The following is a 27,428-nucleotide window of genomic DNA, read 5'->3' as shown; positions in this document are numbered from 1 at the left end:
CTGACATAAAACCAAGCCTCATTTATTCTGCATTAAGCGAGGAGGATCACCAGTTGGATGCTGTCTCAAAAGGCCCTATAAGTCACTTCTGCCAAGTTTCAGAGGCTTGGTAACAATGGGAAGGCAAAAGACTTATGCACCTACAGAAACAGACTCTTGAACAGAAACTTGGTGGAACAACGCCAACTTTAATTAAAAACTGGATATTGAAATATTCTTCAGCTAGGCTAAAAAAAACCCAAATGGCACAGAGACAAAGACAAGTCTTCAGTGTCCTAAAACATTTGAAACAACTTTTGAGGGGAGGTGGGGAAGGAGGAGGACTGATCACAATGTTAACAAACATGTTAAAGAAAAATGTTTCTTCCTCTACTCCCTAAGCTTTTCTAAAATAATCCAACTTGCCATAGCAAGTAAATTTCAGGCCAGAGCTAAAGTGTTGTCAAATAAATTTTAATAATGGTGATATAAATGGTAGAATTAATTTTAACTTTTATAAAAGAATGAGGGAAGAAAGGTTTTACTGCTTTGCTAAACTGTGAGTTTTTCATATGATGTTTTCTACTAATTCTTGAACTAGAAAACTTCACTGCTTTGCCGTGTTATCCTTCACATTTCACAAAAGTATTTTGAAAATCGGCACCCAGAAGATGAGTTTGTATATTAATTCCTTCTTAAAAACTAATTTTAAAATAAATTCATTCATTTGTATATTAATTCACTCTTAAAAACTCATCTCAATATTAGATTTAGATACTCTGAAAGCATTTATTATTTTTCATACAGTTACAGTACTGTTCATTGGACTGTATGAACATGTTATCCCACCATCCTTTACAAACAAAAGTATCAGTATTTATCTTCAGGCACTTTTCTGGGGTGTTTTGGTATCCACATAATGCTATGGGTAACTTCAGCTGTGGTATCCATTCAGGAACAGTAAGCTCACGGAAGTGCAGGACCCTAAAGAAGATGTAAATGTAGATGAGATTCTATTAACTGAAACAGCTGCTGTTTTAAAGGTGTATGTTTTAAACTGACACTATGATTTTAGTATCAGTTTCCTATGAATGCAAGCACAGGATGTGATATGTTTTGCTGACACAAACAGAAGACAGGCTTTAGGAAGTGCACAGACAATTTGATCTCCGGTGTTTTAAGTCAAGCTATCAAATGATCATATCTTAGTAACACTTAAAAGCTGAAAAGTAAGTGATAGAGTCTATGACAGACAGAATAATAAATAAAATTTTTGAGCTCCAAAAGGAGACACAAACCTTACCTATCACAGTCCTGATGGGTAACAACATGATACCCCTTCATCTTAAGTTGCCAAAAGTCCAAGTTGTCAGATATTACATGAAGTGTTAAGTGTTAAAACTTAAGAATAACTAATAAAACTAAGCCACTGGTGGCATGTAGTAGACAGAAATTGGTAGGGTACACGTGATACATGATGCCAACCAAATGGAAGGTCGATCGCTGTGTATTTCTACTCGCCTAGGGCATACAGAGCAATCAAGACAAAGCTTGTGCTCACTAAATCTGATCAGATGAAGATACAGGTAAAACAAAAGCAAACAACTAACAAACAATCAAAATGCCTGGAACTTGCAAAAGAAATCACATCTTAAAGCCTTGGGACAGATTAAAAATTACCTACAAAACACAACTGACAGAAAAATCATTAGACAAAAGCCATAATTAGTACAATATTTCATAAAGGTGAACTCCTTAGGAAGTTTTTGCATTGACATTTTTGTAAGGTTTTACAGTTAGAAATATGTTTAAGATTTCAAGTACTTTTCTTCCAGTCAATTCTTGATTAATTCAGTCTTGTGAAACAAGTTATCTTCTGAAAGTAAAAGGCAGATACTGCCCTCCTGAACAGAAGGCAAAAAGCACTTCAGCACTAAAACTATGTACTAGGTTGCAATTTTTTATCTGCTTTTTCTTTCAATATTGTGTTTGATTCAACAAAATTGTAGGGTTAGGCTTTACATTTACTGCAGTTGATTTCTACAGACTCAGTGAAGTCCAGTGAGTTACAAATAGGATCAATTTTTCTCATTCCTACCTGCAGAACTATACTTCATGAACTGTTCACAATTAAATATTTAAATAAACCATAAAGATGAATATGCCACAGACCACAAGAAATACAAAAAGAAGTAATAGGCTTTCACAGATAGAGAGCTCAGTCAGGCTGATAAAAAAAAATAAACCTCAAACATTTATTTTACAGCATAGCAGCAACTTAAGGGCTAAATACAAACATTAAAACATTAATCTGTTCAGAATTTTATTTTCCAGAAAGCAGCAGAGTCATCAGACATACACCAGTATGTATCCCCAAAATAAATTTACTAACAATCTGAGCACTGCTTATCTAGTAACTTCAATTTATTTCTTCTTCAAGCAACTGGTTTAACACCTGTTCTCTAACAAGTATATATATGTATCAGCTGTTTGACTAAATATAGTTAAATCAACAGCTGGAGACACCTTTAATTAATCCCTTGGAGTTCATACAGGATAACTATTTTAAGAAAATAACTGCAATACAGTAACACGGTTCAGCATTAAGCATGTTAATTCCCCTATATTTAGGTTTTAAAAAATACTCAAGTCAAAAGAAATGTCTTTCAGAATAGGTACAGCCTAAAAAGCAATGAAACAGTGTCATTAAATACTAGAAGCAGTCAGGTGTTTAGTTGCCTTGTTCTTTAATTTTCTGTACTGTCTTCTTCCCCAAAACATAAAAAGGGCAATGCTGCCCTTCTTCCCAAAACATAACCTTAGGAAAATATTCCTCAGACAGTGAAAAAGTGAGTCTACCTTTCCTTTGTGCCCAAAACAAGGCTAAATTCCAATGTAAATTTTGGTATTTATAGATGGAAAGAGGCAAGTCTGGTTCTGGCAAAAAAAGAAATTATTTTCATGTCTCCTACTGTGGCTAATTTTTCTCCTCACTTATCATTTTCTTTGTATTAAACACACATAACTGCAATTTATCACCTAGAATACAGACTTTGGCCCTCATTTTTAAGTGGAATCTGAGTGAGGAAAAAAGGCATGTACCACACTGAACTTCACAGACAGGCAGAACAAGCGTGATATTTCAAACAGAAGTTCACAGGATTTCTCTAAAAGCATTTTAAACTCTAGGTAAAAGCAGTCCTAAATACTTTATGACCTTTTGACTTTAATACCACTGAAACAACTTACTCTGCCTTTGTGGAAGAACATTCTTTATTATCAGCAAGATAAAGGTGTCAAATCTTAATGATTTGTTCAAGAAAACTTTAAACAACTTCTTCTACCACAAAATAACACTGACTGCTTAATAAGAACAAATGTTATTCCTATTAGTTCTAAAAATCCCACATTCTAATTTCCTCATTAATATCAAAACCCTTACAGAGTAATTAACAGAAGATATTGAGACAATGAAATTTAAAATACTATATAAATGTTTTATTTAATTTGGAAACACACAAAAATCAGAGCCTATGGCCATCTGTGCCTGCCAATTAGAAGGCAACTCTAAAAATACAAAAGTATGCAGAAGCAACAGTTGCCAGTAACTCCTCACAGTGCTTGTCAATCAAATTACTGGCAACCTGCAAGTTTATATGTAACACAGATACTTTATTCCGCTTATGAATTGTCCTGCGTGTTTAAAATTTATGGTTGACTTTCTCATTTTAATAAAGATTGAACTATTAACATTAAAACTATGAAACCAGAAAATAAAAAGCTTCAAGAATGAAAGTAATGATTCTCATGTTTCTAATAACAGTATCCTAAATACAAATTACTTACACTATATTTGCTTTTGAGCATTACCAGACATGTTTTTGCTTACATGCATTTATGTAAGAAATAACTATAAGCAAAATCTGTATGTTTTCAACTGAAGAAAAATCACCAGAATAAATTCACTTCCACTTGTTTTATAGCATTCTGTACATCACTTCAAGTGGGTCCCTAGTAAAACACTTGAAATTCATTTTCCTCATACAACTAGTTACATGGACATTATGGTCCAAATTGAAGAGGTGCTCTTCCCCAAGCTAAGTCAATGAAGATAACACCTAAAAGTACAGAATTATTTTAGGGAGCATGGAAAGAGTGAAACAGTATAATAAATTCTCTTGATTGCTAGTCATCTTACAGCATTAGATCACAAAAATGCAGTTTGTATATAATCCTTTCATTGCACAGATTAACCCAGCTCCTTAGGATATAGTACAGTACTGAATTGCTGAGCACATGCCTATTTATTTGCATTTTTTAAAATTAGCTGTGTATCATGTCTAATCTGTCACTGTGAAATCGAGTACTTGAATGAAATTCTCCCAACAAAAAGGATTGCCTTATTGTAGTTGCTTGGGAAGAATAAATTTGTATTTAACTATTTCCTCCATTCTCCCACCACCCCAATATATGCTGCAATGAAACAACTACATGTGGAGGAGCAGGAAAAAGATAAAACAGAGCTCTGTTGGATTCTAGTTCCCCTTCTCAATCAGTAATTGATCACATCAGCCCATTATTGTCCAGGATAACAGCTATGATGCTATCAAACAACATAATTCTGTTCCTCATGTTATTCTTATCTTGTTTCAGATAAAACCCAGGAATATTACATACCCAAGCTGACCACATAAGAAAAGCACAATTTGGCTTAAAGAAGACATGAGAACAAAAAATATTCTAAAATTTGGTGTGAACTTTCCTCTACCATCTTTCATGCTGCTAAGACTTTCTAAGTTTTCTGCCAGCCTGTTCTTTCATAGTGTCTCTGATAAGAGGCCCTATGCCCCAATTCATTAACCTCTCCCTAAGGTGTTATCATCCATGAGCATGCAGAAGGCACACTCCAGTTCTGCAGGTCACTTACAGAATATCCAACTGTACACGTGCAGAACACTACTTAGCACCAGCTGGACTGCTTCAGCAATCTGAGCAGAGCAGTCCAGCTAATTTTCTGCCCACCTTGCAGACCATCTATCCAAGACACCTATTTCCAGTTTGTGCAAACGGCCTCTAAGAGGTTACATCAAATGCCTTCCTAAAGTCAAGGTAAACAACATCCACCATTTACCACAGAGGACAGTTAACCTGCCCTTGATAAACTCCAATCATATTCTTGGCCTTCCCGTGCCTGAACGTTGGTTTCAGGAAGATCTGCTCCATCATTTTCCCAGATGCCACAGCCAGGCTGACCTGCCTATAGATCCTGATACTCCTCACCTGCCTCGAAGATGGAGCTGATGTTTGCTTTTTTCCCCCTGCTTCATTTGAAATCTCTGAAGGCAACGACCTTTCAAAGATGAGCAAGGAAATAGCCTTGTAATGATAGCACCCCGCTTCTGCGGGATGCTGGAACACACTGTACTCAGTCCCATAAATGTTTATGTATTGAAATTGCTGAAGTGGTCCCCAAGTTTGACCTGTACAGTGGATAATACTTCAGCCCTCCAATTATGTCATTAAATTCAGGGACCTGGAAAGCACAAGGACAGTCCTTAACACAAAGAGGCAAAAAAAGCCTTGAGTATTGTTGTTCCATGTCCTTTTGCACCAGATTATTTTGAAGCTTAAGCCTCTTCACCATGTTTGCCACCCACCTCAGTTTAGGACTGTCTACATATAACCACACATTCTTTCCACTCCTAATAATGTAAATACTGAGTGACACAGGCTTTGTGGAAGACTGAATGACCACCTACTTTAAGAGTAAGCCACTAAAACAAATAACACTAAGTCTAATTTTCTATTCATTTGTAACATGGAATGACGATTGTACCTTAAACAAGTCTTTAGTTTGCTTATAAGATGATGTCACAAGGTCAAAAATCTTTCACACTTTCAGCAAGTTCTGTCAGATCAGCCCTAGTTACCTAAAGGGGGTCTCCTATTAACAGTTGTGCAGATCTCCAAGGACCTTAATGTTGACAATTAATTCAAAGAAGCCTGTTTCATTTAAAGAGCAGTCTTTGCCAGTCTTTTATGCAGTCTTACCAATAACTGCAGGACAACTGCAGCCATGGTCACAGTGTATTATCAAACATCAATGTGGCTTCCAGGGGGCCAAGGTTGGGGATGATTAACTGTTTCTCAAAAATTATGAACACTGATTAGAATTCTACAACAAAAATCCTGACACATCTACATAAAATTGCAGTCAGGCAACTACTACATCCTGTGGGATCCTAATCAATCAATACTGCTTCCACAACACACTGCAAATAGTCAACTGCAAATTCTAGTCAGTTAACTTAAAAAAACTGTCATTTCTAGAACACAGGGCTTTAAAGATGCAACCGTACTGCAACACATAAAGAACTGCATGGAGAGAATCTGTATCTGAAAAGATAAAAAGACTGAAAAGATATCCAGACTTCTCTAGGTAGCTAATGCAAGAAAACTTGAATCACAGAATCATTTGTCGTTTGTGCTCATGCTTCAAGAAAGGAGCTGCAGCCCACTGCATATTTTTCCTGATCAGCAGAACTCCTGCACAGCCCAACAATGCATATTTTTCCTTCCTCCTGCATTGTATCATTTAGTCATTATACAAAATGAGGAAGAAGAGTTTATTAGATATTGGCTGAGAAGAGCTGACAAAAGAATTTTTGGATGTTAGAAAAAGCATAAACTATTGATTTACTTTAAGTGTCTATGTACTATGTCCCTATTTAAAAGCTTTTATTAAAAACTATATTTACTTTATGTCTCCATGTTTACATTATCCTGATTCATGTAAATTTAACTTTTTCATCCTAAGAGGAAACGATTTAGTTGCATTTATGCACAATACATCTACATGTTTCCTCTCCACAGTGTCCTCTTAAGTAAAAAATGTAGCTACGACAGAGATATTTAAAGATCAAAAACTGAGACAAGTAAAACCCAACACGTAGAGAGGACATGTAAAGGACATGTAAAGATCTCAAGAGTTGTGTTTGCATCTCATTTCTCATTTACCAAGAAGTCTGAAAGAAAGAGGCATCTCTAGAATGAACAGACTATGTATAAATAAGACTTTATTAATAACCAACACAAGATTATAAATTTTTTCAACTTGACAAGCGCCAACTGGCACAGAACCTGAGCAGCTACATCTTTGGCAACAAAACAATCAGCTTTTCAGACACACACCAATTGTTTAACTACAGTTCACGCTAAGCAGGAACTCATAGTCATTCCTTGTTAATAAATACAAGTGATGTGATGACTTCCATTCAGTTGTCAATGCAATCTTTTCAGGAACATTGTGTTGAGCTTTCAAAAGCAGAAATTCTGGAGAATTTCAATACATTTTAAAGTGATTATTCATATACATTCTGGTTACCTCCGTGCTTTAATTCCATACAGAAACTGAACAAAACTTCATTTTTCATTTTAAGAAAAGTTTCTGGGTTTGATTCTTCTCTTTTTTAGTAAATTGCAAATACTTTAGAACATGTCAAACTCAGCTGTGCTTCACCATTTTCCCATCTTGTTTATATGACTTTTACATTAATTCCCACCATGTGACACGTCTGGCACTGAATGGACAGAACGAGAATAAAGCCCACAAACTGTAGCTTGTGGGAGAGAGACAGCTCTGTGAGGAGCAAAGCAGACATAAGGGAAGAACCAACTGCATGAATTTCATGCTCAGTGTGTAATGCTTGACAGGCTTGTACTATTTTGACAGGCTTTTATCACTTTTTACACGCTGTTGCATCACGAGAAAATCAAGCTCACAAAGACATTGATACTGCTCACAAAACTGCACTTGTCTTGTTTTTGGTGGGGTTTTTGGTTGGTTGGTTGGTTTGGTTTTTTGTTTTAAGAAAGCTAAATTGAATTCCTGAAATATATTACAAATAATAAAGAAAATCTAACACATCCATCTTTAAGGAGTCTTGTATCAGGACATCCCTTATTTCTTTTAACAGAACAAACTAGGCTAGATAACACAGCATACTACTGAACAGACCAAGACAGGAGTTTCTTATCATTATTGAGCATTACCTGTTATTGTAAGACATTTCTCCTATATACATTTTAATTGAAAAAATACATTCTCAATATTTATTTAAATAGGTGCACATGCAAATATACGGGTTCTATGTTAAACCCTTAGACAATCTAAATGGATTTAGAAATATTTAAATATTTTCCCCTTGTTTTGTGGTTGGGTACTGGAGGTTTCTTCACAGAGAAGAGTTTAATGATAAGTTAAAAGGTCAGCAAACAAAGCCAGGATTAAGGGATAACCTCTTCTATCAAATCACAGCCTACCACTGAACTCAGATTTGAATAAACTGTTATGCAACTTACTCTGCTTATTCTTGGGAACACCTATTTTATCAATATTTGCACAGAAACACGTTCAGTCCCTACTCCATCTTTTCAACTCCACCAATCTTCTTGGGTCTTGCTTGCTATCACAGTTTTAGAGATAGGCTGTAATTTTGCCACGGCAGTACAGTTTTCATCAAATCTAGGCTTTCCTCTAAAAATATCACAAAAATGGTATATATTCTCTTTATCATATCCCATTGTCAAGAATTTTAAAATTTCTTCACGTTTTGACATTTAGAAGCACAGCCCAATTAACACCTCTTCTTTGTTTTGCCATGATGCTACAGCTCAGTGTTGTTACAACTGAGATTTGATCACTCCCTCACTACCCTAAAAGTAGTGTTTGGTATCTAGAGTCTCACATTCCTTTGCCTAGCCGACAACTGTTGAATTTGTGCCATGTGAAGACTTCCTGGAGCTCCTTTGTAGAAGAGGACAGAAGCAGGACAACTCATTCCATATTTCCAAGAAACTAAGAATTCTAAGAAATCTGAACATTTTTTATTAATTGTTTAGTCTTTTCTCCACTGGTTGTAGGAAAGGCAGTTATAAAATGTTGGTTTCTCAAGAAATCACAGGAAAATGAAGATTAAGGTTTCCTTCAATAAACAGGAACACTAGAATCACTAACACAATAGGGTGTAGCAACCCTTTGCAGTCAACAATCATCTTGTCAACATAAACGTCAAGAACTATTTGTTTCAGCATAGCAGTTAAAAGATGGCAATTATCAAATGTATTTTGTTGAACTATGGTTCAATTTGTTGTTCCAAATTCAAAGTGACATGCTAGCTTGTATCAGTAACAAAATTATTTTGAAATAAATACATAGAAATACCTTGAAGTCTCTCTGTGTGGGGCAGATATTTAAGAAAGAGCTTTCAGACTCTAAATTAGGATTCCCAACAATTGTGTTACTAGTATATAATCTTACGCTGCAATATATGGTAGTTGAACAAAATTGGACCTACTTTGTTTTGTCCTCATTTTCTTTTGTCCTCATTTTTATCAGATTTTTCACTACTCCAAACTCTAAGATGCTAGAGTAACCCTATATTATTCTACAGTTAATATCTTTGTGCATCAATATTTAAAAGCACCTAGTTGATTGGTTCTTTCCTGTCAGAAAAAAATACAGGATTTTCTGGCAACACCTACATATGCCAAAAAGTTCAATTTCCTTGGGGTATCAGATACACTTTGCTGAAACTCCTTTAGAATGAATTTGTTATGTTGATCAAGCTTATTTCCAAATAAGTACCAACAAACAAACTTTTCTAGATTCTAGTTATAACAGGGAAACAAATGTTGCAGTCATGTCTGCTTTGCTATTGCAACATGCACACTAAGAAAATAAGCAGCTGGAAAGAAGACCACAGAAATGAAGAGTCTTGAAAGTAGGCAAAGAGCAACTTTATGCTTTCTTTTGTGTAATTCCTTCTCCTTACACAAGGAACAAGAAACCATTTTAAATTGCATTTTTACAATGCCATTTCTTGCTTTCACAGTGCCACTAACAATACTGTGTTGACCTTTTCTCTATTTTTGTGAAATTCACTAGCATTTTTGATTAAAGAACAACCCTCTCTAAACTGGCAGAAGAACAAAGGTTATTTTGAAGTGATATTCCTATGCATTCACAGAAGAAAACAAGTATAAACTACAGCTCGTTCTACCTCGCACCACTATTGGAAAGTAGAGAAGTCCTTTAAAGACTTGAACAAAAGGATACATTGCCAATAACTTCTAAAACCAATAATCAAGCCCTGTATCAAAGGGAAGAAAAGATCTTTGGAATGAGGGAAATGGAGGTCAAAACAATATGAAAAAAAACCAACACTTGGAAACAGGAAAACTTCTAGTAGTTTCACTTTTTAAAAGAGAGCTGAAATCCCAGATTTCAATTCAAGTACTTTTTAAACAAATACCTGATAGAGTCCACAAAAAATTTGAACACATCTCATCTTATGCTCACCTTATGCACCACCCCAGTAGTAATCAATTATCTAGACAGAATATAAATATATCTCAAATGTATGTAAAATCTTTTTTTTCTACAATACAGAATAGATATCCACTGTTCCGAACAAAAATAAAAGCATGCACAAGCTGAACACCTCACACTTAGTTCCTTTCTCACCTCTACTCAATTTCTGCCCTATCTTCTTTTACTCAAAAAAGTTTTTAAACCACATGTGTTCTCTCCAGGGCAATGTTCAGTCCTTATATCTGTGATTTTATCTGCAACACAAAGTAAGCTTTTAAGCTTACTCATGTTCATAACCAAAATACACATATGCAACTCACATACCTTCTATTATTTGCATTTAAAATTGACAGAGATGCAAAGGAGCAAGCAGACTGAAGCCTGTAAACAAAAAGAAGTCAAACCCCACAAGATCAGAAGGACCTAGAAAACAAAACAGCTTCGCAATACAATAAAATAATGCCCAGGAATTAGATACAGATTTCTGAGGATCTTCATGTGCAAGAAAAAGGGTTCCATCAAATAAACTGTTTGTTATAGTACTTTTTCATAGTTTCACTATACTCTCGAGCCAAAGCTTTCCCACACCTTTACAGGAAACTCTTAAAAGATCCAGTTGCTCCCTTTCTTGTCCATTTACACACACCAGCATCTTCAGATATAGACAGAGCACCACTGTCATGCTGTGAATTCTCAACTCAAAGAGCTTCTCCCGTCCATAATTTATGAAGAGTGACCACAATGACTAGGGTTTTTTGATGAAATCAGTACTTTGTGATATGGCAAATACTACTTTTAAGAGAAAAGCAGAGTAGAAGAATGCAGACTGAAAAGTAAATTCTTCCTTCCATAATTCCATTTGTATTTTTGCTCAAGTTATTTGAGGTAGACAGGATAAACAAAACGAACAGCCTACACTTGAAAGCAAAAGATGATGTGTTACTTGCCCAGCTATTTAATGACATGTAAGTCTTAAATCTATTTAATTTGACTGACCCTTAAATTACCTCAGTTGGTTAGAGCATGGTGCTGATAGCACAAAGGTTGTGGGTTCAATCCCCATATATAACTGTCTTAAGTCATTTAAGAGTTGAACTTGATGATCCTTGTAGGCCCCTTTCAAACTAGTATATTCTGTAATATGTGACTTCAGTGATGAAAAGCTCTTTAATAACCACTGAGATGCAGCTTTTTTTCATGTTCAGGTAAATTACAGGAAGTTTTAAAGGACTATGTTTTACACACAACCTATACTTTGAGTTCTTCTGGGGGATTTAAATCAAAGCTTTAATCACTGAGTCACATAACTATTCCATGTTTGCTTGAGTGTTTTATTTTAAAAAACTCCAGTGTATCAACACCTTTCCAAGACCAAACTACTCAGTCCAAAGAGGCTAGAGATGAGTGAGGAAATTTTTTTTCTCCCCTCAAAAAAAAAAAAAAAAAAAAAACAAAAAACCAACCAACATAACAATACTAACATTCCCAGACTCTTAGACAATGCTATTTTAATAATACATATCATTTTCATCTTCAGCCATCTGAAATATTTACATGCATGACAAGATGACAAAATACGTCATTATTTTTTTTGACTATTCAATTTATGAAGATAACTTTCCAAATTAGTTATACAACCTGTAATACTTGTCCACTGAGAGCCATTAGAGCTTCCCCAACCAACATCACTGCTCCATTTGCTCAGCGATTTTTTAGTATAGATCAAAAGCAATAACAGCCCTTACTCTGTTCTCAAGTGTTTAAACTAAACCAACTCACTAATTTCTTCTTCAGGTTTGCTAACAATTACATAGTTTCTTAGAACACTGCAACAATGTATTTCAAACATGCATAAAAGCTTTGAAAAACAAGACACTAAATTATGTATTTCTAACATTAGACCTCAAATCCTAGACCAACCCAAGAGAATTTAGAATTTACAAAGTGTATTAGTATCTTTCCTTTGCTCACCTCTCCCACAGGAAAAACAAGCATATAGCTAAGGAGTGCCCTTTGCTCACTAGAAATTTAAACACTTACTTAAATACTTTGCTAACTAAATTTCAGTACTCTAAAATGGATCATTGCATAAAACTTGCTGTTGATAGCTTCATTTCAATTTCGCCAGTTACAGCAGCTGTGCCTTTCATGTGTGTCTGTGTGCATAGAAATTAAAACATTTTTATAAATTTCAAAAGCTTTATACCAAAATACCCTCAGCCACTTTCTGACAGGGGAATCCAATCACTGATGTTTCTATTTTGAAGCTAGCAAACTACTCACTGTAGTTTTGAAAGTTGATGAAGACAGTGCCACATCCTAATAAGAAAAGCCAGTTACTAAACTGCTAAATAAATACATTAAATTAAAATGCCCAACTACCACAAATAGTACCCTCTGAGGTACTGATGAGCTTTCCAACCAAACTGATGCACACAGGAATCCACATGTAGTATGTCGTATCAAGATCTTCAACCACCATCCTCTGTAGTCTTTTTTTCAAGACCAGGTACATATTCACTGTCTCAGACCATCAGCAATATTCCAGAATCTCCTCAGCAAGGCCCAAGATACATCTGATGGATTTCTAATGCCACTGTGTTTTAGGACACTGGTCAATCTAATAGCATTACATTCATATTTCTGTTGCTGGCACACATCTTCTCCCTTCCACTTTCCATCACAGTCAACACCATTTGCCTTAGCTGGCCTTTCTAACAAACACTCTTCTTGCCTCTTCATTATGATATCATGAGATAAGAGAAAAGAAATGGCCTGTTTGGGGTAGAAGGGAGTTCTAAGAGGAACAGAGAGATCATTTCAATGGAAGGGAGACAGACATTTATAGAGGCTGGGTTAATATTCAGCAGATTTACCTCGCGGGAAAAGAAAATGAATGACTGACTACAGGTCTGGGAAAGGAGCATGTAATTTACCGTGCTTAACTTTGTGCCTCCCTTGCCTTTGCAGGCTTGTAACAGACAGAACAACAACACATGGTGCAAACTGCTTCATAACGCAGACTTGGTGTAGTCTCCGAAAATCAGCAGGTACACATGAAGATTGGTGAGCTTCCACCAAGACTTTTTATTCCAATTTTCAAATTATGTACTGGCAAAGGCTGTGTGGTCACACTGAGACCTGTTCTGCCAGGCTTGAGTACACTTAGCACCATTCAATCAAGCTTCTCATTTCCAGTAACCTTAAAGGAGGACTCTGAAGAAAATTAATTTGCAGAAAATCCACTTTTAATACACCTCTCTGTAAAAGATCTATGTAGGGGGACAGTGTCTTCAAAGACATCAAGAAAAAGTTCCATTGTAGATAAATTCAGACAAAACCAAATGCCACATCTGTCCTCTTGATATCAGAAAACAATCAAATTGTTGCTTTACATGAAAGTTCATATGGTTTAATACAGAGACACTAAGATTTAGCAGTGCCTACTTTACAAAAAAAAAAAAAAACCAACCCAAACCAAACACGAATCCAAGTGTGAATAATAACTCCACTGTTAGCAATGTACCAGACACCTTCATGGCATCTACCAGGACCTTTACCAGACTCCCTACATTCATTACCTACATTGATCCTGCAGTTTATGGAACATCTTATTTAAAATTTGTAATTTCAGGTGGATGGTTTAAATTGTCTGTAGTGCAGCAATACCTGCACTTTTTGGCACAGTAACAACTTATGTTTAAACACATTTTTTCGGATATTTTATTTAAATAACTCTCAAGTGATAAAGCTCAAAAGTTTTCCAGATGCCTCTTGCTGTGGTTTGCAGAAAATACCCATTGGAGCCAGGCAATTTTAGGAGATGCACTGATTACACTACTGTGAATGTGTTTGAAAAAGAGAAAAGCAGCTGCAGGAGCAACTCCTGCTTCCATTCTCTGCTAACACAATTTCTTCTCTTCTGCTTTTATCGGTGACATTTGTCACTGAAAGATTGTAACATAATCTCCACTATACAGCACATTTTTTACATTCACATGTAAAAAAGGGGTAAATGTAACACAGAACACAACAAATCTGAAAAAATTCACACTGCTTTTATAATCCCTTTTCACATATACCATGTATAGCTTTAAAGAGTGATAATGATTTAATGTCCCTTAAATTACAAGGGACATTAAAAGCATAGAATACTAAGGTCTTCAGGCAAATATTTACAAGAACAGCATTAGGTTTTAGACAGAAATGACTAAAACAAAAGTGAAAGTTATGACAGTACTCTTAAAATACAGAATAAATTAGTAAAGTGTACATGTCTTTTCTCAAAGTTTGAAGGAAGTCACTGAATTCCTGCTAGAGTCCTAGCTTTTGGTTGAATTTTCAGCAATTGTCATTAATTTTCTGTGTTAATCCCAGGCCAACAAGAGCAGAAAAATCTAAATCTTCATTGTGATTTATAATACTGGCAAATTTAATCTAACCATTTTCTTTGTGAACTACTTTCTAATTTTCTGCGAAAGAATTAGCCAATCTGTGAAAGAATGTACTGCCACCAGGATCTAATTTGTCTCTGTGCCTTTTATGAGTGCTACATAATATTGTGCAAACACCACTCTTGCACTAAGCATTTAAGAACAGGTTTTTCTATATAAGCATACAACTCCATCTAGGAGATTCTCCCAACAGATATTTTGAACTCAAACAGAAAAACACTAAGAAGTTTTTCACAAATACAGCAAAACACCTATTTAATATAACATTTAATACCTATATATATATGTTATATATACCTATTTATATATTTATACCTATTTAATATAATAGACAATACTTTGCAGATGGAACTATATCTTTTCCATAGTCTGCATATATAAGACAAAGATGTTTCATAGTTTCATCTTCAGCTTGTCTTCTTTTTGCCTGTACTATTAGCTCCTGCCAAGTTAAATGCTTATCTTTAGCATGAATGACTGACCAACTTCTGAACTCTTATCATTTAGGTATGACTACAGGAAGGAAATAGATGGTACCTAACGCCAAAACACTAATTTTATCTAGAATGCCATTAATTAGCTTATCTCGTTGACCACACCAAAGCTTTCTTTGAAGTTAAAACCAGGTCCTCCTGAAGTGCAGTCTGGTCTGCTGCCCAGAAGGCGAAATGCTGCGCAAGTCGGCGCGTACTGAGCCGTGCTTAGACTCCCATGATAAGCTCCCCGATTAACCCTTGGGTTAGCCCGCAGAGCAGCGTCTGAGCCGCCTGGCGGCCCCGAGGCGCTGACGGCGGCGCGCAGCTCCGCGGGTGCCGGCACACACGGCGGGGACCCGCGGGTCACTCACGGCGTTCCCAGCCCGCCCGACAGGCACCGCACCGCTGGCGGCATCGCTAATCCTCCGCCTCCTAAGGCTCTCTCACGGCCTTAGTTCCACACCGAGGAACAGCTGTCGGTTTCATAAACTTCCTTAAAGGTTCACAGGTTTCCCCAGGCTTAAGAGGCAAACGGGATTCGCGTCTCGGCTGCGAAGGGTAATGAGGTTAACGCTCCTTCTCCTCTTCCTCCTCGGCTCTTCCCCCGCCCGGCGCCGCAGCGGGCGCTGTCCGGGCTGTCACCGACCGGCCCCTGACGGGCACCTGTGGCGGGGCAGCCATCGGGGGCCGGTGTCGCCGGGCAGCGGCACCCACGGCCCGGCCGGGAGCGCGGCCCGGCCCCGCGGCGGGCGGGGGAGCGCGGGGCGGGCGGCACAGAGCGCCTCCTCCGCCCGCGGCTTTGTTCGCGGCGGGGCCCCGCGCCAAGCCCCTGCCGCAGCCCCGCTCCGCCGCCGCTCCGCGCCGCCCGGCCCGGCCTCGCTGACAACCTCCCCCGCCCTCACCCCGCCGTCCCCCCGCCACGCCACCGCCTCCTTCTCCTACCTTGGCTTTCCCAGCCTCCAGCTTCTTCAGCCGCTCCTCGTCCTCCATGGCGTCTGTGCGGGAGAGCGGGGTGTTACCGGCAGGAGGAGGAGGGGCTCGCCCCGCGCCCTCCCCTCGGCCGGGGCGCACACGCTCGCTGTCCGCTCCGGTCCCGTCCCGCCTCACACCGGCGACAGCTGCCGTGGCGGGGCCACCGGCGCCGCCATCTTCAGCTCCACGTAAACACGCGGCCGGGGAAAGTGACGTGCGGCCGCCCGCTCCTCCTCCCGCCGCCGCCGGCCCCTCCTCCCCGCGCCCCGGCCGCTCCCGGCGCCTCTGCCCGCGGGCGACCCCCGCCCGCCGCCCGCCCGCCGCCGAGTCCCTCCGGAGCCGCCCCCCGAGGAGCGGGTTTGGTCCCCGCAAGGCAGCGGCGGTGCCGGGGGCAGCGGGCGCGGACAGCGCCGGTGGGCACACCCCCTGCGCACCCCCTGCGCACCCCGCACCCTGCGGGCAGAGGCGGGGGGCTCCCGCTGCCCACAAAGGAACGGCACCGCCGAGGCGTCCGGCGCTCGCTGCACTGCGAACGGGCAGCACCGGAGTTCTGCTGCCCCGCCAATCCCGTGTCCCTGTTAGAAGGCTAATTCTGACAGTTCTGATTTTCCAGGTGTTGTCCTGCTCCTGCGCGCGGCTCGCACAATTGCAGGGATCCTACAGCTCGATCTAAGGCTTACAACGAGCTTCCCGAGCGTGTGCCGCAGACTGTGTAAGGATGACAACAAAGGATGTGTAGCCCCCTCTGTTAAAAATACTTACAATGCGCTCTTCGTGCCAGGCGGGCTGGAAGAAGTGTGTTAAAAGCACAACGGGGAATATGGCATGTGGCAATTAAATGCTCATACAATGTCTATACTTCAGCAAATACAAAGCCATTTTCTGAGATAATTTAATAGTATACTGAATGTGTGCCTTGAAAGGCTGACAGCAATTTGTATCACGTGTCCTATTGTGCTTTTTCTTTCAGTTCCCCCTGGCGTGGGCTCCGTTTGTGATGGTGCGATGGATGGCACAGGCTTACACACAAAGGAAGAAAAAAGGCTTCCCTGGAACGTGCAATGTGAACGGATTCCTTATTCTGCATTTGGAATCATGGTACTTTACTAAAAGGAAAATTCAAAATCTTTCCGAATTAACTTAGATCTCCGCTTTGCTGATCTTTTTTGAACATGGCTCCTTTAGTATACATTCTTTCCTTGCTTGAATTTTCCAGCAAAAACGGGATACACCCAAACAAACAAAAATACAAAAGAAAACGTTATTTGCACAGTATTACTGACCAAGAGCAAGTTAAAAAAAAAAAAAAAAAAAGGTAAATTAGGTGACCTAGCAACAAAATGCCACACCCATATTACTACCAAAGTAAACTAAACCTACAGTCTGACCTTTTAAAGGATTTTCCTTTCCTCCTCCATTACATTTCATGGAAAAGTCTGAAATAATTTGTTAACAAGTACAGGTAAAGTGCATTCCTGTGCACAAAACAACATTCTCAACTTTTAATTGAAAAGGAATGTATACCATTTATGTAAAAAGAAAACATCATCCATCATAGGGAATGAAAAATGTCTGCATTATCTGTTGTTTCATATTTGAAGCAAGCCATATGTTTCAGTTAAGGTTCTCAGACTTTGCCATTCCACTACAGGAAAATCATGTTATAGAATAAAGGAGCCAGTGAAAATGAGAAAAAATAATTAAAGAGGAAAGATTTTTACCATAACATAAATTTGAGTTAACTTCTTAAAAATATGTTCCTAAGTCAGTAAAATGAAGTACCTCCTCAAAGCCTGTACAAATAGAAGATTTTTCCCAGCAACTACAAGGACCCAGAGACCCCTGAGGGAAAAATAAATCACCTTTTCTGTGTCAGTGACATTCCTCTTGACTGTCAGAGACCCCTGTTGTAGAACTAGCTATCAGATGTCGGTAAAATTTCACACAGACATGACACTTTGATAATAATTTGTCAGTAACTATCCCATTTAGAAGATAAATACAAGCTTCCCATATCCTACAATTAAATGGGTTCTTGAATTAATGGTAAGAATTGATGGGCCTAATTTTCCTTTTACTTACAGGCTTATATCCATGTAATTCTACTGGATTTTAGCTTAACACCTAATTCATGACTATGAAAGTCATGAAAACCATACTGACAAACTATAATAGAATACTGTGGAAATTACTACTAGATATAATATCTCAAGGAATTATATTTCCATATCCCCTGAACATTGGAAGAACAGGACTTTCTCTCCTAGGGAAAAAAAAAAAACCAAAAAACAAACCCCAAACCAACCAAACCCATACAGTATGATTTTCTGCTTCAGCTATTTTAATTCTTATTTTATCATTCATGCAGGGCAAGCTGTCCAGAATTCACAACTTGGTTAGCCAATTAAACTTTCAGTTACAGATAGGCATTCATCTTGTTTGCTTAATTCTCAGAATTGACTAATAATTTTCGTTTGCCCAAGTACGTGAGAAAGTGCTGAATAACTCTAACATTCATTGAATTCACATACGTTAAACATGTAAACTGCTTTCAATAGCATGTGTGAAGTGAAACAGATTAAAAAGGAAAGAAATTTAGGCCAGACATTCTCCAAAACAGGAAGAACTGGTGTTTTTGCCTAGTATTATTTTTATTTAGAAATAAATTTAGTATGGAAAAATGTTTATATACAAAATGGCACTGAACCAGCTTTGAATATCAGAGCTAATTTTTAGTTGTGTTTGTCTGGGGACAAAGACAAAGGCTTCTTCATCTACAGCATTTTGTCTAACAATGAAACTCCACATTCTTCCTACCTCCTCTGTTTCCTTTATTCACTGTTCAGAGAATGTATGCCTGGTGACTTTCATTGTGGCACTTTAGTGGATTGGGAAGTCAAAAGATGAAGCCTAAATACCATGTGTGATAATCACAAAGTTCTAATTAGGAGATTCAAATTCTATCACAATCCACTTAAGCCATAATCAGAGGGCCGTCAGATCACAGCATCCTGCTAGTAAATCACATATTGAAAAAATATGCAAAAATTTAAAAAAAATCACAGGCATAAGATGATAATACAACCTCTTCCAACAGGTAAGGAGCACAGATATTGTGTATTCTCAGGTGTCATAACTTCAGCAATACAGTGACCATGCCACTTTCTAGTTTTTAATTTTAAACTTAAATTCTTAAATTCTTAAATTTTAATTTTTAAGAATATTTTTGGATTTTAAATGTCTGTATTTGGTCAATCTAATTAATAAAGAAGTAGTCTTCCTGTTAATGGGTATGACCCTCATATGTGTGGTAGAGTGGTAGAGAGAAGACTTGGTCAGGCACGAGAAATATGACATGGATTATGTGGAATATTATGATTAGATTTGTTGCTAATACAGCATCTAAATGTTGTCAGTGAAGTATATAATATAAGCAGGTATAAAAGGTTATAATGTATCAGGTTTGGCTACAAATGAAGAGGTTTACAGTCTTTGGCCTTGCTGAATTCTGAATTACAAAGCACCTATGTAGCTACTTTAGGATTTTACCTTTGTGTCTTACCAGATCTTAGCACCTTTACTCATCCACCCAAAAGTGTGCGTTCCCTGTCTTTGGGCTGGACATATGCTGCAGGTGTCCCTGTGGGGCTGGGGATTCCCCAGTTAGCTGCCTGCAACCTCGGGACACCAGTTTACTCAGCTGGCTGACCCAGTCTTCAGCAGCATTTTATAGATTTTGCAGGTGGATACGTAACAAAGTCAACCACAACAGCAACTTCCTCATCTCTGGAAAGCATTGATTAAGTGAGCATCCAAATAATTCCTCCTGCAATTCTCACCTAGTGTTCTCACCTTAAGACAAATCATATTGCCCATCAGAGATGATGGCAAGGGAGATGAGGTGTTTGCTAAGACCTGACTGTCTTTCATCAGAGTATGTCCAACACTTCTGCTATGGTTCTTGACCTGCTGTATAAAACTTACCTGGTTAGGATAACACTTTCTATTATAGTGAACATTAAAGGGATCAAGTGGGAACATAAGAGACACCTCTGTCAGAGAGATGACCATGGTGAAGGTTTTATTTGACCAGGATATGCACCGCTTTTCACTGAACCTAGTGGAAGTTCTATGGCAGATGGTCCTGCCAGTATGAAAATGCCTTAGTGCATACCTGTCATAGTGCATGGTAACCAAACAGATTTACCTTCACCTCAGTGTGAGCTTACACGAAGAATATGAAGATGACTTAAAGACTAGCTTACCTGTGCCTTTGTCACAGTCTGTCTAGCTGGATCTTTCCACTATCATCTGCTCTTCAGTTCTTCAGAGCCTTGGCCCTGGAGTCTCCTGAAGTGCTGCTTGGTTGGCTTGCCTGAAGCAGGCGTCTGATTCAGGTAAAATATGTAAAGTTCCCAATTTCACGGACCCATTGCAGGTACTGCTGAGGGAGGATTACCTGTTTATGTTAATTGGCTGTTAGCAAGTGGAAGTAAACTCAAATTTCAGGTAGAACTCGGTCTATTATATTCAGCTAGTCTGACTGCATGTTATAAAACTTTCACCCTAGCGACGTTTAGGTGTGTTATTTGTGTTAGGACTAGCTTGTGTTTTAGAGAGAGACAAATGTTTTCTCCTTCAAAGCAGAGCAGAACAGATGCCACTGCAGAACAAACAGTGAGGCTTACTAGTTAAAAAGTAGGTGAGCTAGAGATGTAAGACATGCTTTTAAAAGCATGGCTATTTTTGTTGTTGTTGTTTTCCTATTTTCTTTTGGAAATGACTAGTGAAGCATAGCAGTTTGAAAAATTAATAAATGAGGCAACTGATGAATATTTTAGAATCAAGTTCCTATGTAACAGCTAAAATTTCTATTCTCATATATATATTTCTAAATGAAGGTACCAAAGCCTATGAAAAAAAATGGCACTGAGGATGAAAATGAAATGTTCCCACATAAGAAGAAAAAATTAGAAAAAGTAATTTTTAACCCACATCTGCAGCTGTGAAGTTGGACAAACCTATATTAACCATTGCAACTAGTGTCCCACCAAATGTCTGTACAGCAAGCATTTTTTTTCTAAATGAAAGTAAATTTTGTTACAAGAGGTGGCAGAAGAAATCAGACACTAAAGCTTTCCGTGTATATGATTCAGGCATTCACTTAATACTTGAATAATTGTGGGCTTGCTAGCATGCTTCAATCAGACACAATCAAGTTGAGCACAGGAAAGTGTTTTTCTTGTTTCCAAAACCAAACATTTTTCATCTTGCTGGCAATACAGTAAAATAACTCGTACTAAAGTGTTAAAACATAGACCTCTTGTGCTACTACAGTAACACAAACCTCCTGGAGATGGTTGTCTTTCTTTTCTGAATGCTGGAATTGCACAGCTTCTAGTTTGACTAATTGTAAGCTCCACATATCTTTTTTGGACATATATTTGAGTCTATTCCTTGTAATTTAATTAATTAAGATAAATACTCTGGTATTTATTTGTTGCTTCAATGAAAACACTGTAACTAGGAAGAGGCAAGACTCTTTAGCCAAGAAGTTTTGTGAGATGAATAATTTATTCTGCAGGCATAATGTTTCAAGGAAGGTAATTTAAGTAAAATTGCAACTAATACAGCTAATTAGTTAAGTGACCCTGAAGCTTCAAATTGGCACTTGATATCTGAGGTAACAACAAGGATTAATTTTTAGCAAAAGTCAGTTATTTGTATGCGATATATGTATAACTATTATGGTGCATATTTCTTTATAATTGGTCACAATTTTCCAAGTTTATATGGAGGTTCAAAATAAGAATCTCTTCAGCCTATTGCACATGATGGTATAAAAGTGAGTTATTTTCCTACTATTCTGCTATTTTATATGGTCAAGTGTAATGAATAAAATTCCATTTAGAACATGGAAGAAATTAATAATTTAATAGAATGTCCACATTTCAGCACAGTACCAATCACCAGTTTCTCTTTGAATTTGTCCATACTGTTCACCTGACAGATCAGCATTCCCAGTGTATTTTTAAAAATTCCAGAATTTCTGACAGTATCTGAGATGAAGTGCTCCAGGCAACAATTACAAAATCCGAAGAAACTTCCTAAAACTTTAACTATTATAATATATTTTTGTGCTAAAATGCAAAATACTTGTTTGTTTTTTATACTTCATCAAGTCTCAAAATACATAAAAATGTTGTTACTTAATAAGTATTACTTCTAAATCATTGTACCATACTGGGACTCATGGCTTTTTGAGTAGTATTTATGGGGAAGGAAGAGCTGGCATGTCAGGTTAGGTAATCCCATAAGTACTGGTAAGAGCAAAGAATTGCCTAGACTTAACTTTACTACTCAGGAAAATCTTCTGCCACCTCAAATAAAGAGTTTCAAAGACACAGCAGAGCTAGGAGAAATACTTAGGACTTCCAAAGACCTCACTAACACCCTGGCAAAAGGATTTATTCCAGCCCCGAGAAGAAAAGGCTTTGGGATGACCTTATTTCAGCTTTGCAGTCACTGAAGGGATTCTACAAGAGAGATGGAAAGGGACTTTTCACAAGAGCATGTAGTGACAAGACAAGGAGGCATGCTTTCAAAGTAAAAGACAGCATGGTTAGATTAGATATTAGGAAAAAATTCTTTACTGTGAGAGTGGTGCAGCACTCGAACAGGTTACCCACAAAAGTTGTGGATACCCCATCCATGGAAGTATTCAAGGCCAGGTTGGATGGGGCTTTGAGCAATGCCCATGGTGGTGGGGCTGGAAATAGATGATTTCTGAAGTCCCTTCCAACTGAGACCATTGTATCCTGTGATCCTGTGATTCTATGATGACTGAACTGCTGTGTGCATATGGAAATCCGGGACGATCTAACACACTGGGGTGTCCATCAGGAGGTGGAATGTGGTATGGTCACTTTCCCATGGAGCCACATACTACTCCTGCTTTACCCTCAAAATATTACCTCAAAATATTGTGGATCAGCACCTGGGTGAGTGTTGCAGACATAACCATGAGGAGTTTAAAGCAGATACAATAGTTTACCTATTGAGAGAGATTTATTGTTTTTCTTGTTAGCCCTTCTGTGAAGGCAGGGCTGGCTGCTGCCGGGTCCCACGCCAGCAGATTCTCAAGGCCAGGGTGGATGGAGCTTTGAGCAGCCTATTTCTAGTGGAAGGTGTCCCTGCCCATGGTGGAGGGGTTGGAACTGGATGACATTTAAAAGGTCCTTTCCAGCCCAAACAATTTCATGATTTCAAAGCCCCACGCCCTGGAGCTGGCCAGCCTGTGTACCGGCTCCTGCTCCCTTGGCACGAACCAGCTTTTGTTGTCACCAAACATTCTTTTAAGAACAAATTGTTTTCTACCTGCTGCTGTAAACCCGACGGTTTAAAAACTACGTGAGTTGAGCACAAGCGGTTTGTAGGCCACCGCTTGCTGCAGCGGATCGAAGCCTTGCTGTAAAAGGCTTTCGGGGGGGACACACATCTTCGCGAGCAATAGCTGGGACCAAAATTCGGGGCTATTTTATCGTCTGCTGCCATCTTCTGGCCACTGGCTCAGCTACAAAAGCAGTGGTGGGTAACGCGGCTGTGGAAATGCGACCGCGCCGGGAACAAAGGCGGCCGCGCCTCTGGGCGGGTCCCGCCTGAGGCGGCCCGAGGAGGAGACCCGGGTCTGTCCGTGCCGGGGCTGTCCGTGCCGGGTCCGTCCGTGCCGGGTCTGTCCGTGCCGGGGCTGTCCGTGCCGAGGCTGTCCGTGCCGGGCCTGTCCGTGCCGGGTCTGTTCCCGCCGGGGCTGTCCGTGCCGGGTTTGTCCGTGCCGGGTCTGTTCCCGCCGGGGCTGTCCGTGCCGGGCCTGTCCGTGCCGGGCCTGTCCGTGCCGGGGCTGTCCGTGCCGGGCCTGTCCGTGCCGGGGCTGTCCGTGCCGGGGCTGTCCGTGCCGAGTCTGTCCGTGCCGGGCCTGTCCGTGCCGGGGCTGTCCGTGCCGGGGCTGTCCGTGCCGGGGCTGTCCGTGCCGGGGCTGTCCGTGCCGGGCCTGTCCGTGCCGGGGCTGTCCGTGCCGGGCCTGTCCGTGCCGAGTCTGTCCGTGCCGGGCCTGTCCGTGCCGGGCCTGTCCGTGCCGGGCCTGTCCGTGCCGGGGCTGTCATTGCCGGGTCTGTCCGTGCCGGGGCTGTCCGTGCCGGTCCTGTCCGTGCCGGGGCTGTCCGTGCCGGGGCTGTCCGTGCCGGGGCTGTCCGTGCCGGGTCTGTCATTGCCGGGTCTGTCATTGCCGGGTCTGTCATTGCCGGGTCTGTCCGTGCCGGGTCTGTCCGTGCCGGGTCTGTCCGTGCCGAGTCTGTCCGTGCCGGGCCTGTCCGTGCCGGGGCTGTCCGTGCCGGGTTTGTCCGTGCCGGGTCTGTTCCCGCCGGGGCTGTCCGTGCCGGGCCTGTCCGTGCCGGGCCTGTCCGTGCCGGGGCTGTCCGTGCCGGGTCTGTCCGTGCCGGGGCTGTCCGTGCCGCCCGCCCAGCGCAGCGGCTGCCGGGCACCCGCGGTTCACTTTCCATTCGGGGACTCCAAGGAGCCCCACGATTTGTGGTCAGTGCGTGTGGCTCGTAGTCCGTGAGGTGAAAAGGTATCCTCCATGGGGTTTGATGGGTTCGTGTGAAGGTGTGGGCTGCTCCAGCAGGACAGTCTCACCGGGCAACGGGGTGACACACGGGGCCCGTCTTTGCGCTGGTGCAAGGGAAGAGGACAAACCAGAGAATCCCGCTGCAAGGGGGACGGCCACGAGCCTGTTATAAATGGATGTGCTGCTTAATTATCCAATCAAAAACCCAAACCAAACCACAAACAAACAAACAAAATAAACCCCAAACCCCCACCAACTCCAAAAGAAATTAAATATAGCAGCAATTTTAATTTGAGCATTGGTTCTAAATAATAATACAAAAGCAAATTTATACCGCGGGATACATTCCCGAGGGGTACGGAGCAGGACTTGGTCTCTTGTGTCTCGTACAAATAAGGTGTTCTAAAATTAACCTTTTTATACTGTGTGTCACCTCTCATTCCCTCCTATTTTTAATTTGTAAGATTTACCTCGCTGGTCTCATCACCGCCTATTTCCCCCTCCATTGTGCATACTCCACTGGCCCTTTTAGGCGGTCATCCCCACCTTCGGGGGTCTTTGGGATGAAGGCTCTCATCTTCCTCTTGTGTCCTTCCAATGAGCCCACTGGTTACACATGTGTACTAAGCCTATATTATGTCAGTAAATACTATATATGCACATCTGAATAATTTCATGGTACACGGAGGCAATAAATTTATTTTAATTAATGTTTCTCTGGATTTTTCTCAAAACTCCCATCTCCAAACAGAGCTTTGTTATCGCAGTTTCTTCCTCTCTACTGAACATTTGCTGGAGAAGGGAGGGGAGACTTCCCCCCTCCCTCTTCTAAAAAGTTACATTTTAACTACTGTTTTAAAATACTGATTACTGTTTCAATTTTGTCAGCACGAATCATACCTATTTATCACAAGCCCAAGTGCCTTTCCACTGACTGTTTGCACCTGCAGCACATCGGGGAATTGTTACAAAAAGTCCCTTCCCTCACAAATGTGTGTCAGTCTTTCTAGTGTGAAATTTCGTTAATATGTATGTTAGTTCATGTATACATTATATACTGTAATTAAATGAAATGGGGATATTTTACTGGATGCTGTAGTATTATTCATGGTTCAGTTAAACAAACTAAAGCACTGCCTGATCCTAGAAGTAAATGCCTTTGCTCCTTGGAAGCTTAAAGCTGTCTATAAAGGACGTGCCTGGACAACCAAGATAACCACCAGCATCCTAGCCTTTCTGACACGTGTTTGAAACCCTCTCAGTGTCATCTTGTATTATAGAAAATTGTCAAGACTGGGTCCAGGGACATCTGGATCAGCAGAGAAGCAGCAAGAATCCCGCAAAAATATGGCTGTTTTGCAAAGTTTTACTATGACTGGTAATCAGCAGCATGGGTGTCAGTGATTAGTCAAATTGCGTTGAACCTGAAAGTACGAAGGCCAAAAGAACCTGTGTAAAGCCACATTGATGGTGCCCCATGTTGGCTGGTGCACCTCATGTGAATGAATAAATTCACAATGAATAAATTCACCCTTGCAATTTTATACTTTGTGTCCTAACTTCTCTCCTCCATTGACATGGGCCAGTTGTGTATTTTTATGACAGAGGTGAAGAGAATTGAGACACAGCTGCTGTGACCCCCCTATGTCTGAGCAGCACTGGAAATGGCAGATCCATGATTATCCAGGGCCAATATCTATTGTTTATCTCTGTGTTGGTGTTATAGCTCGGTGCAAAGAAAATGAAGCACTTACTGGACCATTTGCACAGGTAAATTTAAAGCCTGGGAAGTTTGCTTTAGGAGAGGAAAAAACCAGCTAGTTGTTTGGGAAACTGCTTCTTTCACTGGCCCCAGTGAAGGGGCCTTGGGTAATATTCCACTCACTTTACTTGTCCTTTGGAGGTGTGTCCTGGGTTGTAGTTTAGGATGTATTCTATCACCATCCTCAGTTAATGGCCCATCAATGCCTTGTGCATGACTCATAGATAACTCCCTCCGGGAGTTATCTCCCTTTAATGGGCCATTAAAGCTCTCTTCCATGACTCATCATCCCATTGTGAGATGCTCCGCCCATGGAGAAGAGCCAAGCATTCTCACCTGGATATAAACTGGGATTTGGGACAGTAGAAGCAGCCCTCACCCACTGGATTCCCAGAGGACCGGAGCTACCAGACCTTTCTACAAGATTTCTGTTTCAGGAAGACCACCTCATCTGGACTGTTTCCATCACCCTGATCAGGTTGTATTCTGACTCTGTCAGTGGTTTTTCTTTTTGTATTTATTTTATTTTATTCTATTTTATTTTCCTTTTCTTCTCATTAAATTTTATTTCTGACTTAGAGCCTCTTACTTGGTTTGTTTTCAAAACCACAACATATTTTTGGCGCCCAACGTGCGGCAGAGGCAATAAGAAAAGTCAGAAATTACAATTTTATTGAAGAAGACACCTGTCTGTTATGATGCCCAACATGCTTACATGTGTCTTATACCTATCTCTCTACATTTTTCCAAACATGGGGCACTATCTGCCGGCCTTAATACTTCTGCGTAGACC

General features: G+C 40.2%; 2 protein-coding genes across 2 annotated transcripts in view; one reads left to right on the top strand and one right to left on the bottom strand.

Moving 5' to 3' along the window:
* Positions 1-16,570, bottom strand: part of AKAP9 (A-kinase anchoring protein 9) — a 113,492-nt gene extending 96,922 nt beyond the window's left edge. Inside the window, exon 1 of the mRNA XM_066317183.1 lies at positions 16,224-16,570. Coding sequence (XP_066173280.1) covers positions 16,224-16,271 — 48 coding nt within the window. The 5' untranslated portion in view covers positions 16,272-16,570. The remainder of the gene's footprint in view (positions 1-16,223) is intronic.
* The window catches only part of KRIT1 (KRIT1 ankyrin repeat containing), a 410,476-nt gene that overhangs the window by 132,650 nt on the left and 250,398 nt on the right, over positions 1-27,428 (top strand). The gene's annotated exons all lie outside the window — the stretch shown is intronic.

This window comes from Sylvia atricapilla, chromosome 1 (genome assembly GCF_009819655.1).
Source record: "Sylvia atricapilla isolate bSylAtr1 chromosome 1, bSylAtr1.pri, whole genome shotgun sequence".
NCBI lineage: Eukaryota > Metazoa > Chordata > Aves > Passeriformes > Sylviidae > Sylvia > Sylvia atricapilla.
Note: the sequence above shows the minus strand (reverse complement) of the source record. Positions and strands in the feature narration are given on the sequence as shown.